This window comes from Melospiza melodia, chromosome 16 (assembly GCF_035770615.1).
Source record: "Melospiza melodia melodia isolate bMelMel2 chromosome 16, bMelMel2.pri, whole genome shotgun sequence".
Classification (NCBI taxonomy): domain Eukaryota; kingdom Metazoa; phylum Chordata; class Aves; order Passeriformes; family Passerellidae; genus Melospiza; species Melospiza melodia.
The window spans coordinates 2,524,684-2,541,739 of NC_086209.1; the positions used below are offsets into that span (position 1 = coordinate 2,524,684).

Genomic DNA, 17,056 nt, shown 5'->3' on the forward strand with positions numbered 1-17,056 from the left:
TTACCAGGGCTGGCCATGCAAATAATAAAGTGTGACATAAACACACACAGAGCTGGACTCAGCCTGGCCAGAACAATCATTCAGATGCCAAGAAAAATAAGCAGCTTTCCCATTTTCCCTGGAGTTTCCTATATAATGGCTCTTGGGGACAGCATGTGGCCAAAGACCACGGGCAGCTGAGGAGAGAAATGATCTAATCATGTGTAGCACTGCTTTTCAGTGTCCTGCATGCAGGAACAGAGGGCAAGGCAGCCCTTAGGAACATGGCCAGGATAAAACCTGAGGGGCTTTTCCACTCTGATGGGAGTGAAAGCCCAGCCAGGTGCTCTATCAGGTGTCCCTTGGGATTTCCATGGCAGAACTGTGGGCTCATCCCACAGCCTGTGCCTGGGATTTACCTCTGAGCTCACCTTGGGAGTGTTTAAAAGAATGAGAAGGAGATAAACAGGTTCTTTCTATTTAACTGATATCTGAGGCACCTCGGGCTGAGCTTCAGAGCATGGAGGGACCCCAAAATTGCTGCCAGGGGTGGGAAGTTGCACAGCTCAGCTGATGGAAGGGAAAGGAGAGAGAATGGAATTCTGCAGGACTGTGTAGATGGAATTTCTGGATGAGGGGTTCAGGTCTCTGCCTGGGGCTGTCCTGCACCGAGTGTGAGCCTGGGTGAAAACAGAGCTCAGCACAGGAATAAACAGACCCAGGCATGTGGGAAATTTGTCTCAGAACCCCTCCCAGACAGCTTCAAGAGTCCTTTCTGCTCTGCCTCTCATTTTCTTGGCTGATGGGAAGCTCCCTGCAGTTCTCTCAGCATATATTATGGGTTTATGAGGGTTAAAACCCTTTCCACATCAACATCCTGGCCAGCTCCACCACTCCTTGGGCTTTTTGTTCCACGGGTGCAGAGGAAGGAATTACTTCATTTATCAGCATGAAGTTAGAAACTCCATTGGAAAAAGTAAAGAAAAAAAGTAGTAAGGTGAGCTGGAACAGCCTCAATACCAGCAATGGCTAAGGAAACTGGATGGGAATGATGTAGGTCTTTAAATTCAAGGAGGGTGAAGAGGCAGCAAGAGCTGCACTGAGAGCCTTGAGGAGCAGCAGATGGAAGCAGCAGGTGATGTGCTGGGAAGAAGGCAAAGGAGAGGTTCCTGTGTGCACCTTGCTCTGGAAAACATTGCTGTGGGTGCTAAAAGCATCAAATGCCCTCCAGAGGAGCATGGGGAAGGTCACAGCAAAGAAATCAGGATTATTAAGCCAAAAAACAGCACCTCTCTGGGAGTTTGGCTGGGAAACCAACCCTGGAAAAGACAATTTCCTCAGTGCCCTCAAAGAGCCCCTGGAATACAGGACAAGGGTGGTGGAGTGGATGAATCTCTGACAGGAGCCACTGTGGGTGATCTTATGGTGATAAATGTTTCTATGCTGAGTGGGGACATCACTGGAAGCTGCCTCTCCCTCTCCCATTCCTGAGTTCCTTTCCCAGCTGAGCCTTTATTTCCTGCTATCCTTAAATATTCCCTACTATCCTTAGATATTTCCTGCTATCCCTAGATGTTTCCTTCTATCCTTAGATATTTCCTTCTATCCTTGGATATTTTCTGCTTCTCCACAAGCATCCAAAGGCAGAGTTTTAAACCTGCCTGTGCAGAAAGCAGGAGGAGAGTGGGAGCCAAAGGGAGGATTTGGTGCCTTTCTGCTGGGAGCAGCTCCATCCCTGCAGCCAGGGCTGTGCAGGCACACTGGAGCTGGCTGCTCCTGGCTCTCCTCCTGATTTCCAGCTGTTAAACTGCATTAAAATAAGGTAGGAGTGCAGCTGAATAACAGGACTTTTCATCTGCTACAGCTGCCAGAGGGATGTGGCCCTTGGAAAGGAGCCTCATCCAGGCTAGGGTGTCACAGACATCTTTTATGAAAAATCTTTTCTTTAAGATTTTTCTTCCTGAGAAGCTGGGAGGCCTCAGGAACAAAATGTAAACAATGGTTATCTGCTGCTGTGGAATGCAACAGGTGCATCTGGGATTGGTCTCATGTGGGTGTTTCTAATTAATGGCCAATCACAGTCAGCTGGCTTGGACTGTCTGGTCAGTCACAAACCTTTATTATCATTCTATTCTTAGCCAGCCTTCTGATGAAATCCTTTCTTCTATTCCTTTAGTATAGTTTTAATGTAATATATATCATAAAATAATAAATCAGCCTTCTGAAACATGGAGTCAGATCCTCATCTCTTCCCTCATCCTCAGACCCCTGTGAACTCCGTCACACCAGGGAATGTTCAGTCACTATTAAAGTGAGATCCAGGCTTTCCCTCCTTCTTCAAACCACTTTCCCTGCCTTGTTTTTGTGTTTGGTGGGGATGGAGGAGTGACATCAGCACTGCTGTGAGATTGAAGCAGTAAATAATTCTTTCTCACCACAACATTGCAGACCATTGCAGAATCTCTGCAATTGCTGTTGCAGGCCAACACTTGTAATAAGCTACTGCCAAACTGGATGGCAAAAAGCAAAACTTAGCAGCTGACTCTGGAATATTTCCCTTGTCATCCAGAGGCATTGCTTTCTTGATTCAAGGAAGAGGATGAAGAGCAGACAAATCACAGAGAACTGAGCTGATACCATGTGAGGATGCCATGATGTCACTTGTCAAAGGGACCTCTAAAATCCAGCCTGGGTTTTCAGGGTGAGGAGAAGGGGTCTGAAGGATGCTATTGTTTTGTTAAGGATGATATAATTTTATTACATGAATTTGTCTCAGCAACAGTGTGGGCAGCAGGGAAGTGATTGATGGCACACCTCCAGTGCTGGGGGCAGTTCAGGAATGGCATTTTGGGGCTGGAGTGAAGGGAAGGGAATGGAGCTGGGAAGGGGCTGGAGCCCCAGGAGAGGCTGAGGGAGCTGGGAAGTGGCTCAGCCTGGAGCAAAGGAGGCTCAGGGGGCCCTTGTGGCTCTGCACAGCTCCTGACAGGAGGGGACAGCCAGGGGGATTTGGGATCTTAACCCAGGGAACAGGGACAGGAGGAGAGGGAACGGCCTCAGATTGTTCCAGAAGAGGCTCAGGTTGGATATTTGGGGAAATTCCTGACTGGACAGGGCTGTCCAGCCTGGCACAGCTGCCCAGAGCAGTGGTGAGTGCCCATCCCTGGAGGGATTTGGAGTCACAGGGGTGTGGCACTGGGGACACGGGGAAGTGCTGGGGAATGTTGGACTCTGTAGTCTCTGAGAGCTTTTCCAACCACAATCATTCAGTGAATCTCTGATTCTGTGATTATTCAGCCATCAAGCTCTAGCACTTTGATGCTCCTGGAGCAAACAGAAAAACTCCTCTAGGAGAATTCTCGGTGTTTTATCACACTGAGAACTTCAGTGTGCTAAAACACTGAGAATAACTTTAGCCCACAATTTGGGACCAGCAGCCCACGACAGACAACTCCTCTGTCTCTCAATTTTATGGCACAGACATGTACAGCAGAACAACTTCTGATTGTGCCAATCTGCACTAATGGAAAACACAGAAAATGCTCGATTTTTAAAACCATTTTTGTAGAACAGCATTGGATTTTTCTACAGCACCTGGGTGCTTTCATGCCTATTAAATTTTAATACAGCAGATAAAATTGGCAGAAATTACCTTGTGAAATGTTCCTTATTACATCTCAGTGTCAGTCTCTGCCTGCCAGATTCTGCTACCTTGAAGAGGTATTATCTGCTACCTTCTGCATTTTGAAGAGTGCCTCACTCCTGAAACAGTCCCATGAAAGTGGTGGGAGCACTTGTGTGTGCCTCTCACAGAGCACCAAACCCTGCAGAGCTGGAGCACTAAACCCAGCCCAGGTGGGGAACATGGGCTGGATTTATTGCTAAGAGATGAGCTAAATTGCACCCCAGCATTGCACACCTCCAGCAGTCATCTGTCTCCTTGGAAAGGAGACTTGTGGCAATTTTCAGATCTTGCACCTTGCCTTTCGCACAGGAATTATCCTTCATTACACCCTCACCAAGGAAAGGGAGGGATGCTGCTGTCAGAACAGACCAGTCCCATCTCCTGCAGAGGCTCTGGCAGTGCTGGGGTTGGCTCCAGCAGGTGGAAATGGGAAACTTTCCTGAAGGAAAGGCTCAAAGGGCAGCTGATTTCCTCAGTGCTCTGGGAGAATGCTGGGAAGGAAGAGGCAGATCCTGGCCTTGGAACAGCCTCATCCCACTCTCGGTGGCTCTGCAGCCTCAGGAGGAGCTGCCAGCTCCATCCTCTGCAGGCTGAGGCTGTCCCCAGGGCAATCTCACCTGCTCAGTGCCATGGGCAGAGAGCAAACCAGGGCAGTTTGCTCCTCTGAAAGGCACCCCTGATGCTGTGGGGATGGCAGGGGAGAGCACTGCGGGTGGAGTAAGGGTGACACACTGTGTGGACACAGAGAAGTGCAAGTCCTCCCCTCCTGCCCAACTGTTTTTCAGAGGTTTGGTCCTTTTTTTTTTTTTTTTTTTGAAATCTGAGTGAGGACTGAGGCAAACCCAGAGCAGTCCCAGTGGAGATCCCCTCTGGGCCCCTCCTGAAGAAAGGCTGAGGCTGCACTTCCACACCCAGCACTCCCACCTTGGATGAAGCCAGAGCAAGGGGCAATAAATCAGAGCATGCCCCTGGATTCTGGAGAATAAGAGAAAGCTTTCTGTGACCTACTAATTGCTGCCACAAACCTCTGAGTAACACACAGCACCCGAGGAAATGTGCCTTTAGCTGCAGAAAATCCCTCCAGAAAATCCCTCCAGCAGCCAGTGTGGGCTCAGCACTGCCTGGAGAAATGCAGCAAGTCTAAAGCCCAGGGAAAAAAAAAATGAAGCAGCAGTTTCATGGTGTGGTTTCATTTTTAAACCAGGCTGTGAATGTAACCCTTATCTGAAAAAAGTACAAGCTCAAAAGGTGGATCTCAACCCTGCCTGCCAAACACAGCAGCAGAGACTGAGGCAAATTCTTGGACATGGAGATGATAAGGGAAGGAAGCAGAGAGGAGAAATGCACAAACCAGTCCTCTGAGCCCACCTTGCTGATTTTTCAGTCCTTGTTTTCCTACTGAAAGCCCTTGTTATTCCACCTCTGTTGTTCAGAGTAGGAAATCCCTGCAGTATTTTCCTTCTTCCTGATGCCCAGAAGACAAAGAGCCTCTGTGCAGAAGAGCCTTGTGGCATTGTTAGGGACACCAGGGCTTTTATAAAATCACTGTTTGTTCCTTAAAGGCTGGGAGATGGCAGGTGCCTGGCCTGCAGAGAACACAGAATCTGGGGGCTTTGAGGAAAGAGGAGCAGCATGTTTTATTTTTACCTGTGAGCTTCACCTGCTGGTGAACATCATGGCAGGGAGAAGCAGCACTCCCAGCCATGGGCACAGGTTTTACTGGGCTGCAGCTCCAGTTCAGCCTCCAGGGCTCAGCCCCGTGCCAGGGGGGAGGCTGCAGTGCCACCCTTCTCCTGTTTCATCCCACATTCCCAGAACATTCCCTCCTTGCTGGCAAATGTGGGACCTGCCAGGCTGAGGCTCCTTGTTCAGGATGATCTCAGCCCCTGTGTCACTGCAGATCTGGAGCACAGCTCTGGTGGGAATGAGGATGAATCCTCAGCCAGCTGTGCAGAGGAGGAACAGGACATGGAGACCCCAGGAGCACACAGGTGAGCTGTGGAGCTGTGGAGCAGTTTGGGTCCCACCACTGAATCAGAATGCCCTGACAGGGAGATGGCTCCTCCCATCCCACCTGTCCTGGATTGTCAAGCAAATTGTATCTACTTGTCATCTGTATGGCAGTTGTCTTCTGTTCAGTGGGCAGTTTTCTTTAGCTCCCCCACACCCACTCCTCCCTCAGGGAGACATCTACTGATAACAGCTATTGAATGTCCCTGCATGGCTGATAAGAACTACAGCATCCCATTGGGAGATGTGAGCCCAGAGGGAGGAGCCAAGCATTCCTACTCAGATATAATCCAGAGGTTTGAGACACCAGCACGGCTTCTGCACTGGATTCCCCAGAGGAACAGCAGCTGCCTCTCCTTCCACTGGATCTTCAGAGGAAGAATCCATCCTTCTCTACAGGATCCTGCTCCAGCAGAACCACCCCTGACACTGCAGGAGGGCTGAGCCACAATTCCAATGGGACTGCCACCAACACCCTGACCCACAGGGTGTCAGGCTGGACTCTGGCAGTGTTGGTTTAGTTCACTGCATTGTTTATTTTATCTTATCTTTTTATTTTCTTCCCCATTCAAGAACTGTTATTTCCTGCTCCCATATTTCTTGCCTGAGAGCCCCTTAATTTAAAATTTATAGCAATTCAGAGGGTTGGGGAGGTTTACATTCTCCATTCCAGGGGAGGCTCCTGCCTTCCTTAGCAGACTCCTGGCTTTCCAAACCAAGACACCCCCTCTGACATCCCACTGAGTCTGAGTCTGCTGAGGGAGAAACCTGGAGAAGGAATGGGAAGAACACATCTGATTTATTTACAGCCCAAGCAGCAGAATGCACTCGCTGAGAACAGCAAGGTCTCACCAGCTTTTTTCTTGGGAAAGAACATCCAAGAAATGTGTGCTTTATCCCTGGAATTCATGGGCTGCAGCAAGGGCCTGAGCAGGGCTGGGGACCCCTGGGGACAAAGGAGGGCCTGTTGTCTCCAGCCTCACACGAGGCTGCTCCTGAGCACTATTCCTGGCCCTGCACTGACTCATCGCTGACCTTACTGGGAAAGGCTCTCAAATCCAGCCCTGCCTGCCTGCAAAAGCCATCATGGTCTCCTCAGATTGGATTCCACTCAAAGCATGGATGATTAACAAATATAGAATACTGCTGCCTTCCTTCAACACCCAAAGCCTGGGGTGAGCAGGAACTGGACAGACAAATGAACCCTGCTGTCATCCTCTAAGCTCTCCTTGCATTTCCTCCTAAATTTTCCAACTAACTGTGTCAATGTCTTGGGCTGCACCAAGTCCTTCCAGCAAGAGGAATCAGCACAGCCTGGAAGTGATTTTCCTGAAGCACTTTCTGTTTCTATCCAGAGCTGTTCACAGCTGCTCTTCCCAATGTGACACCTGACTCCAGGTTATAGAGCTGGCCTTGGTGGGAGGGGAACAAAGAAGGCAAAGGTGATGGAGCCAGGACACATTTGGGATTCCTGCTTTGAGGTTCCAGCCTGGTGGCTGCAGCTGCTGACCCTTGCAAGGACAGCACTCCCAGCTCAGCCTTTCCATTGCAGTGGGACACAGCCACCTTTGGGGAAAACTGCACCATAAACAGATTCCCTCTGGCACTTCACTAATTCCAGCCTGTCCTGCCAAAGGTGAAAGGATTTTTAGAATCCAGTTTATTCGCTGCTGGTGATGTTTCTTCATGTAGGTTCAGAGCCAAAACTCATTAAGTGCAGTGGGAATCTCCCCATTCCCTTCTATTCACTCCCACTGGCTCCAGTTCAAGCTTTTATTCAGTCCCTCTTGGAGAGGACAATGCAGATCAGTGATGGCAGCTCCACTATCAGGCTCTTTGTGCCACCATGCCTCATTTCTCAAACCTTCAGCACAATGTCCACTTGTCCTCAGCAACTGCTTCCTTTCAGATCTCAAAAATAAATAAGTCCATGGAAGAAACATTTCTTTTGGCCCTGTGCTGGCTGAGAGCTCGTTTGCAGACATTTTAGTTTTGGGAGACAGTGTCCCTTTGATTCTCCCCATCATCTCAGCACACCAACCTGCTATTTTTGCCTCATGGCTGCACTGAGTCATGGAGCTCGTGCTGGTTTGCTTTGGAGCATAAAGCAGGGACGATCCCAGTGCTCAGAGACAGGGAGCATTGACTTGTGGAATCTGACAGAGCCGTGGCAGCCCAGGCACAGGAGGGCTGGGCATGTTCCTGGGGCACCTGCAGCGGGGAGAGAGAGCAGTGCCATGATTAATGACAGTGCCATGATTAATGACAGCCACACCACTGCTGGGTGGGGACTGGGACAGCTGTTGCTGAACTGGGACAGCTGGGGGTGAACTGGGACTGCTGGGGCTGGATGGGGACTGGGAGCTCTGGGGCTGAACTGGGACATTTGGGGCTGAACTGGGATAGCTGGGGCTGGATGGGGACTGGGCTGGATGGGGACTGGGACTGCTGGGACTGAACTGGGATAGCTAGGGCTGGATGGGGACTGGGACATTTGGAGCTGAACTGGGACATTTGGGGCTGAACTGGGATATTTGGGGCTGAACTGGGACATTTGGAGCTGGATGGGACTGGAGCTCTGGGGTTGAACTGGGATATTTGGGGCTGAACTGGGAGCTCTGGGGCTGGATGGGGACTGGGAGCTCTGGGGCTGGATGGGACTGGGACATCTGAGGCTGAACTGGGAGCTCTGGGGCTGAACTGGGACATTTTGGGCTGGATGGGACTGGGAGCTCTGGGGCTGAGCTCCTCTCCCCATGGCCTGGCAGGGCAGGGCAGTGCTGGGGCCCATCTCACCCTGCTCCAGATGCTCCCTGTGGCTCCTGCAGCCACCAAGGCTGAGGGAACGGCCAGGAAAGCTGATCCAAACCTCCCCAGTGTGGATTAGGCAGCAGGAGGAGGGGCAGCATTTATAACACTGGTTTTAAACCCTTCAGAGCCAGCACTGGTACGTGGTAAGAGCTGAGTGATAAACTGGTGCCATTCTGGTGCCAAATTAAAGAGTTCACAGCACACAGCCTTGTTGGCTGAATTAACCCCAACACTGCTGGGACTGGCATGGATGGGGTTGGATTAATGCATACCACTCGTGGTTTTCCTGCCTCGCCACTGTCCAGGCCCACCTGTGCTGTTCCTCCCTCTCTGCACTCCTGTTATTTGAATTATCTCACTGGAGCTGGGAGCAGGAGCCTCCAGAGGGAAGGGAATGTCTGCAGAGCACCAGGACACAAACCATGCTCCTCATTCCCAGTCTGAGTGGTAAGAAAATCCTGCTTTATCCCCACAGAGAGAGAAGGAGTAAGAAGGGAATTAGAATCCAAACTAAAATAAATAAAACAAGCATTCTTGGTCGCTGGCTGAAACTCATTTTTTCTCACACTTTGAAGTTCATAGTCTGGCAAAGGAAAACCCTGCACACAAGATCTGGCTCTGGCTGAGGTCAGTGCTGGGAGAAGGTCTGCATGAAGGTCCCTCAAAGGGCTGGGATATTCTCCTTACCTGAAATGCTGTGTGTGGATGGAACCTGGCTCAGGAATTTCTTCCCCATTAGGTGGATATCTTTGTCTTCCTGCCACAGACTCTGGCAGAACAAAGCAGATCAAACCCTGTGCCTGTCTCCTTTTGTTGATGGCTATTTATTTTCCTTACCATTGCTCTTGTTTTGTTCTCTTGGCTCAGGAGTCTGGCTGCTGCTCCAAACCAGTTAATTCTCTGTAAGAGCAGCATGGGCCCAAGGCCTACATTATATTTATAAGCTGTAAGGTTCTCCCCAGGCAGACTCAGAAATAAAGGATTCCAGTCAAACAGCTACAAGGAGATGCTCCAAAACAACCTCAGAGAGGGAGCACAGGAGATGGAACATCAGCCATTCCCAAATGCTGAATTTTAAAGGAGTGCTGCAGCTCCTGCAGCCATGGGAGGGGAGGTGAGTGTTCCTCATTCTTTCATCTCCCATGTTTGCAGCACGAGGAGGAAATGTGCTGCTTTCTTCTGCCCTCTGCACATGTGTTTGAGGGGCTTTTCACTCAGGCTGGTGGAGGGAAGGGCAGCAGGACAGGCTGGGGCTGGATGCCCATGGATGCAGGAGGGACACGTCAGGAAGGCAGGCAGGGATGGCGAAATGTTGACACCACAGAAAAACTCTTCATTCTTGACAGTTTTTATACAAAAATAAAATTTCTTGCAGTATATTACTTAATCTATACTTTGCTGTTGTTAAACAGGCCTCTTCAGCTTTGAATGATCCATAAAACCTTTATTTTGTTGTTTTTTTCCCTTCTTGCAGAAAGCAGAAAGTTGCAGGGGGGCTCTGTCAGTGGCTGTGTGAGCTCCTGTCCCTCCCTGTGCCACTGCCACCCCACTGCCACCCCACAGAGGCCACCAGGACGTGCCCATGGCCCTGCTGCTCCCACAGCTCCAGCCCTGAGTGCTGCTGGGAGCCTCAACAAAGCTGGCCAGGAAATGTTTTTCCCAGCTAGAGAAACATTTTGTTCCCATTCTGTGCTTGAGCCAAATGGGGTTTTCTTGAGGCCTTTTTTTCTTTTTCTAAACAAAGGGATAAGTAAGCAAACACGTCTGCAAGAGGCTGATTGCAGTGGCCAAAGCTCAGGCACTGGACTTGCTGAGGAGTTTGACAAGAGGTGAAAATTCAGTTTTCTGACCCAAACCAGGCTCATGACTCAAAATCTGGCACCCAGGACATGACCAAGCTGCAGGCAAGGCTGGGATGGTGCTTCCTTTCCCTGGAAAGTCCATCCCTAGCTGAAGTCACTCCAGCCAGAGCACTCCCACAGAAGGTTTCTGTTTTGATAACATGCCATTTTCCAGGGAAAAATATTTTTATCTGCAAGCTCTCCACCCTGTTTGCCCACAGAGTGACGATGTGAACTCGGGTTTCCCTCCCCAGGGGCTGGAGGATTGTGCAGGGCCCTCAGCCTGGGCTGTGGGCAGGGGCACACCCAGCCCTGCAGTTTTCCTGGGAATTTGGGAGCGCTGCTGGCACTGCTGCTGTCCCTGGGGCTGGGCTGGGCTCTGTGCCCTGGCTGCTGGTGGCTTTGCTCCTGTTTGTGGAGCACATCCCCTGTGTATGAGCACCTTGCCTGTCCTGGAGGGCAGGAATGCCCCAAGGCAGCCTGGGCATCAAATAAACACCAGCTGAGCCCAGGGGCGGGCAGGGTTTGTCACAGAGAGCTGCAAGGCACCTTGGCAATGTCCTCTCCTCTCCCAGCCCCTCTGCCAGGGCTCAGTGTGCAGGACATGGGACACTGTCCGTGGCTGTGACACTGTCCATCCAGGAAGGGACAAGGATGAGCACACAGGCCACAATGGCAGCCTGGGCTGTGCCAGCTCCCTGGCCCTGTCACAGGCACTGGAACCAAGATCACCAGCCTGGAGAAATGACCTTCAATGCCTTGTTTTGTCCTCCTTGCTTCTTGTTTCACAGGCAAAGCTCTGCTCTGGGAGGCCACCCCAGCTCAGCCCAGCTCAGGTGGGTCCCAGCTTTGGAGCCCCTTTGGAGAACAATTCCACCCTAAAGGCTGTCATAGGCCCTGAAACCATGATCACCAGCCTGGAGAAATGACCTTCAATGCCTTGTTTTGTCCTCCTTGCTTCTTGTTCCATAGGCAAAGCTCAGCTCAGGGATGTCACCTCAGCTCATCTTGGTCCCAGCTCTCTGCAGCTGCTTTGGAGCCCCTTTGGAGAGCAATTCCACCCTTCAGAACAGGCTCTGCCAGGGCTCTCTGTGTGCAGCTGACAGCAAAGGCACCCCAGTGCCCCCACCCCACAGACAGGGCAGAATCACCCAGCTGGAATTCAGGACTGGGGCTGAACCCCCCTGTGCCCTCGGTGGCTGAGGGAGCCAAGCAGGAGCCTGGCAGGGAGTCTGTGGGACAGGGGCTGGGTCAGGGGAGCCTGGCTGTGAGTGCTGGAGCTGGGCCTGGGAGCCAGCCCAGAGCTGCACAACTCCTCTGGGATGGAGATGTTTTACCTTTACAGCTAAACCAGCACAGGATGCAATTCCAGACCAAATCTGCAGCCACCCCCTCTGTCCCCCTCCATGGATGAGCACCAGGAGAGGAGAGAGATGAAGGGAAGAGGTTCCAGCTCTGGAATTGCTCTGTGCCAAGCTGGCAGAAGGCACCAACATAACATAGGTAATTCTCTGCCAGGAAGGATGGGAGGTACCACCAAGGGTGACCAAGCATCTCCTGGGTCAGCCAGTCCTGCAAAGAGCATATTCCATACCCTGGAATTCCATCCAAACTCCTGCAGGAATTCCCACCCCAGTGGTCTGGGACACAGACACAGCAACCTGCACTCCCCCATTTTTTAATTTTTATTATTATTTAGTTATGGTCACACTGCTGCAGCTGCTGGGTGCCTTGCAAAGCTCCAAGCACCTCATGAGGAAGGGAAATGACCTTTCCTGGCCCTGCTTCTGCTCCCCTGAGCGTGGCAAGGCTGGTGTTTGTTAATATTGGTAAAGAGCTCTGAGCCCCTGGGATGGAATGTCTGTCATGGAAAATGAGCTGGGTGATTAGGAGGAGTTCTAGCCCAGTTAGCAAATGGCTTTTCCCATCTGTGTGAGCAGAACAGGCTGCTGTGCCAGGGAAGTCTGCTCTCCTTTGGAAAGGCTCTAACAGGTTGCTCCAGGCACTGGAAGGTGCTCAGGAACAACTTGTGTCCTTCTTATAACTTTAATTTTGCACATTATGAGGGGAAAATAAAGTATAAAAATATATTATAAACTCAGGACTGCTTGACCAGGTTCTAATACTGAATTCCTTGTGAAACAACACACTAGAGGCATTTAATCTCAATTAAAAGATCAATTACATTTATCAACAGATAAAAGATTATCTGGGGCATTACACAAATACAACACAATTTATTACCAGCTGGTAAGTAACCTCTAATGCATTTTTAAACACTTCCCCATAAATTACAAATAAACTTCAGTCCTATAATTATGTTAGAGTTTTGATTCTCCAGTTAAGTTCCTATGGGATCGGTCTTTAGTGTTATCCATAGTTATTTAGGATTCCTTTACTGTAACCCATATCTGAGGAAAGTTGTACGTCCTAAAATTTAATTTTAGGCATAGAAAATACAATTTTTCATCTTGACAAGGATCTGGGCATTTATATGAAGATCATGTTGAGAAAAGCATTCATGATTTAACATTGTGCATGAGAAATGAGGCTTCTTGTTCATAAACCTGGAAATATCTGAGGCCTGGGTTCAATTTCTTGTTGAATTTGGGACACTTCTACAGCAGGTATTAATCCTGACCTTCTGCAGTGCCCATTTGCCTTTGGGATTGTAACTCACAAAACCAAACCTGTGTCTCCCTTTGCTCCAGTGCATGCAGTGAAGAGCTCAGAGCTGTTATGGCATTAAGGATTTAGATTTTGGATTAAACTGTGGTGTGAAAAGGCCCTGTCACCAACCCCATGATCTCCATCCTGTAGCAGTCTGGTGCACCTGCTGGCTCTGGCTTTGCTTTTGCAAACAAACTGAGCAAGAGGAACAAAAAAATGCAAACCAACCCCATCACTGAGCCCCAGGGACTGGCAGTGCTCTCCTGTGAGGCTCTGCAGGTCCTGCAACACCAGTGACCCCAGGGGCTCACCTGATGGGATTGGGGTTATTTGGATTATTGGGATTGTTGAGGTTATTGGGACTATTGGGATTATTGGGATTGTTGGGGTTATTGGGACTATTTGGGTTATTTGGATTATTGGGATTGTTGAGGTTATTGGGACTATTGGGATTATTGGGATTGTTGGGACTACTGGGATTGTTGGGGTTATTGGGATTATTGGGATTGTTGAGGTTATTGGGACTATTGGGTTATTGGGATTGTTGGGACTACTGGGATTGTTGGGGTTATTGGGATTATTGGGATTGTTGAGGTTATTGGGACTATTGGGTTATTGGGATTGTTGGGACTATTGGGATTGTTGGGGTTATTGGGATTATTGGGATTGTTGAGGTTATTGGGACTATTGGGTTATTGGGATTGTTGGGACTACTGGGATTGTTGGGGTTATTTGGATTATTGGGATTATTTGGATTGTTTGGGTTATTGGGACTATTGGGGTTATTTGGATTATTTGGATTGTTGGGGTTATTTGGGCTATTGGGATTATTTGGATTGTTTGGGTTATTGGGACTATTGGGGTTATTTGGATTATTTGGATTGTTGGGGTTATTTGGGCTATTGGGATTATTTGGATTGTTTGGGTTATTTGGATTATTTGGGTTATTGGGACTGTTGGAGTTATTTGGACTATTGGGATTATTGGGGTTATTTGGATTATTTGGATTATTGGGAAGGACAATCTGTGGGGGCAGCTGTGGAGCTTCCAGCACTCTCTCATTATCAGTGTTTTTACATTACAAGGCACACATCTGATATGTGCACTGGAATAGCAGCACAGAAGAGCTCCCTTGGTGCTAGCTGCACTTCAGAAGTGTCCCTTGCATGTCCTGGGACATCTCCTGAGGGTTTGTGACACTCGGAGCTGAGGCTGTGGCTGGAGGAGCAGCCCTGAGCAGGACTGGGCAGTGATTTCCAGGGTGGAGGGAAAAGGAGGGACATCCCTGTGGCTGGAGTGCCCATCCCTGCTGAAATCCTGCCTGGATTTCCAGGGTGGAGGGAAAAGGAGGGACATCCCTGTGGCTGGAGTGCCCATCCCTGCTGAAATCCTGTCTGGCATGGCGAGGGCAAAGGCACAGGGCAGCTGGAGCCTGGATGTGTGGATGGAGCTGGAGATAATGGCCAGGTGAGGAACCCATGAGGGATCAAGTAATACAGACAACATCACTGGGATTCCCTGAAACACCCCATGCAAACAAGGGATTTTCTCTGAGCCCCAAGAGCAAGGGAGGGTGGATGTTCTCCATCCCACAGGGCACGGGGAGCAGCACCAAGAGCCCAAACTGCTGAACACGGGGTGAAGGGGCCCAGAGAGCGGCTCCTGCAGGACACAACCCGTCCTCAGGTGGTGTCTGTGGGACACAGGCCATGCTCAGGTGGTGTCTGAAGGAGACAGCCCATGCTCAGGTGGTGTCTGCGGGACACAGCCTATGCTCAGGTGGTGTCTGCGGGACACAGCCCATCCTCAGGTGCTGTGTAAAGGACACAGGCCATCCTCAGGTGGTGTGTAAAGGAGACAGCCCATCCTCAGGTGGTGTCTGTGGGACACAGCCCATCCTCAGGTGGTGTGTAAAGGACACAGCCCATCCTCAGGTGGTGTCTGAAGGAGACAGCCCATGCTCAGGTGGTGTCTGCGGGACACAGCCCATGCTCGGGTTGTGTCTGTCGTCTCCCCGGTGTCCCACAGCCTGAGGGCTCTGTGGCCGGGCCATGCCACCTCTGTGCCCTGGGGGACGGCGGTGCCACCTGATCCCCCGAGCTCCGGCTTTGCAGGCACGGGCGGTGCCGGCAAGCAGCCGGAATTCCCTTCTCTGCCCCATCTCAGCAGGAAACCCAGGAGCTCTGTGAAATGACAGGGAGGGAGAGAGAGAGAGAGCGTGAAGTCCCCTCGCCTCGGCTGGTGACGTCGCTCCTTCCTCCTTTCTTTTTTTTTTTTTTTTTTTTTTTTTTTTTTTTTTTCCTGTCCCTATAAAGAATCTCGGGCTCGCATCAAACTTCCCTGCGAAAGGCTCGGCGAGGGGAGGGGGACAGCAGAGCCCGAGCCGGCCATGCCCCGGCCCCGCCGCCCCGGGCAGGTGCCCCCGGGCAGGTAGAGCCAGCCGGGCTCCTGTCCCGCCGGGCCGTCTGTCCTTCCATCGGCACCTGCACCTCCCTGCAGAGCCCAGCTCACAGCAGCCTCTGCCACCTGATTTAGCCAAGCTCCGCCGCCGGCAGCAGCGAGTGCGGGAAAGTTTTTTGCCAAACTTTTCGTGGTGTTTTCGCTTCGCTTTTCTCACCCCTCTGCGCCAGCCCGGGAGGCTCCTGAGGTTCCCCCCGGACACGGCCGGGATTGGAGAAACGGGGGGAAAGAAGGAATAAGGCGGTGAAGGTAAAAACCCAGAACCTCGGGAAGAAGAAGGGAAGGCGAACACAGCGCGCAGCCCCAGGATGAAGCGGTGAATGGCCAGAACGATTTAAGTGCGATCAACAAGTGGGAAACCCTGCGCGCCTCGTCCTGCCCGTGCCTTCCCCGAACTCCTCGCAGCGAAGGAAGGAAAACTCCTCCGAGGGGCTCGGCTGCCTCGGGACCGGCCCCGGGATGCTGCCCCGGGCCCTGCTGGCCGTGTGTGCCCTGCAGGGGCTGCTGCTGCTGCACGGTAAGAGCCGGGGCTGCGGGCACGGGGGGCCCGAGCGGTGCCATCCCCGGGGGCAGCGCCCCGTGATGCTTTATTGCGCTTTTCCCTCTTTCTGTGCTCCTCCGGGAGGTGTCATCCCCCTGAGAGCCCCAGAGCGGGCAGGTGTCACTGCCCCGTACCCAAAGCCGCGGGGTTCGCACCTCTGTTCAATCTGGAAATAGAGGTGAAAAACTTAACTTTCTTGAAGGTGTCGCACACCAAGGTCCTGTTTAATGGGTGTTCCCCCTGGTGCCATCCCCGGGGGCAGCGCTCCGTGATGCTTTATTGAGCTTTTCCCCGCTTTTTGTGCTCCTCCGCTTTGTGTCACCCGGCTGAGAGCCACAGAGCGGGCAGGTGCCACCGCTCTGTACCCAATGCCGCGGGGTTCACACCTCCCTTAAATCTGATCTTTGGAAATAGAGGTAAAAAACCTAAACCTCCTTGAAAGTGTTGCACACCAAGGTCAGATTTAATGGGTGTTCCCCCTCGAGGTTTGGCCGCTTTGTTAGAAATAGCGACTTGTGAGTGTTCACCGATTTGTGGCTTTTTTCCCTCGGTGTGGGAGGGTTCCTGGTTGTGTTTGATCACTCGAGGCAGAGTTGAGGCTTTCAAAGGAGGAGCTGTCTGGGAGCACCTGGGCTATCCCGCTGTCCTGGGGCTCATGGGCACAGACATCATGGGCATTCCCTCTGACATTCCAGTTCTGATTCTTTGATATTTCAATTTTTGAACATTGGTTCTTTGATATTTCAGTTTTTGAATATTGGTTCTTTGACATTTCAGTTTTTGAATATTGGTTCTCTGATATTTCAATTTTTGTACATACGCTGCTTCTTCGCCGCCTTCCCTCCTCAGCCCAGGTGCCAGGTTAGATCCCCTGCTCTCCAAAACTCATTTTCCTTTGCAGCAAACTCCCTGTCCCCCCGGATTTATTCCCAATTTTTGCTGCTATCAGAAAAGCCAAGAGGCAGGTTAATGAGATTTGGGAGAGCTTTTCCATCTGCCGTGTGACTTTTCATTATCTCATTAGGCGTGAGGATTTTGCTGGATTACTGAGCTATTCATTCA

At 51.0% G+C, this 17,056-nt stretch overlaps 1 protein-coding gene across 2 annotated transcripts in view; it reads left to right on the forward strand.

Moving 5' to 3' along the window:
* Nucleotides 1-15,387: 15,387 nt before the first annotated feature.
* The window catches only part of LOC134425577 (vascular endothelial growth factor receptor kdr-like), a 132,445-nt gene continuing 130,776 nt past the window's right edge, over nucleotides 15,388-17,056 (forward strand). The window contains exon 1 of one of the 2 annotated variants that reach the window (XM_063170306.1): nucleotides 15,388-15,970. In XM_063170306.1, coding sequence (XP_063026376.1) covers nucleotides 15,913-15,970 — 58 coding nt within the window. In that variant the 5' untranslated portion in view covers nucleotides 15,388-15,912. The remainder of the gene's footprint in view (nucleotides 15,971-17,056) is intronic. The other variant, XM_063170307.1, reaches the window with a different exon arrangement.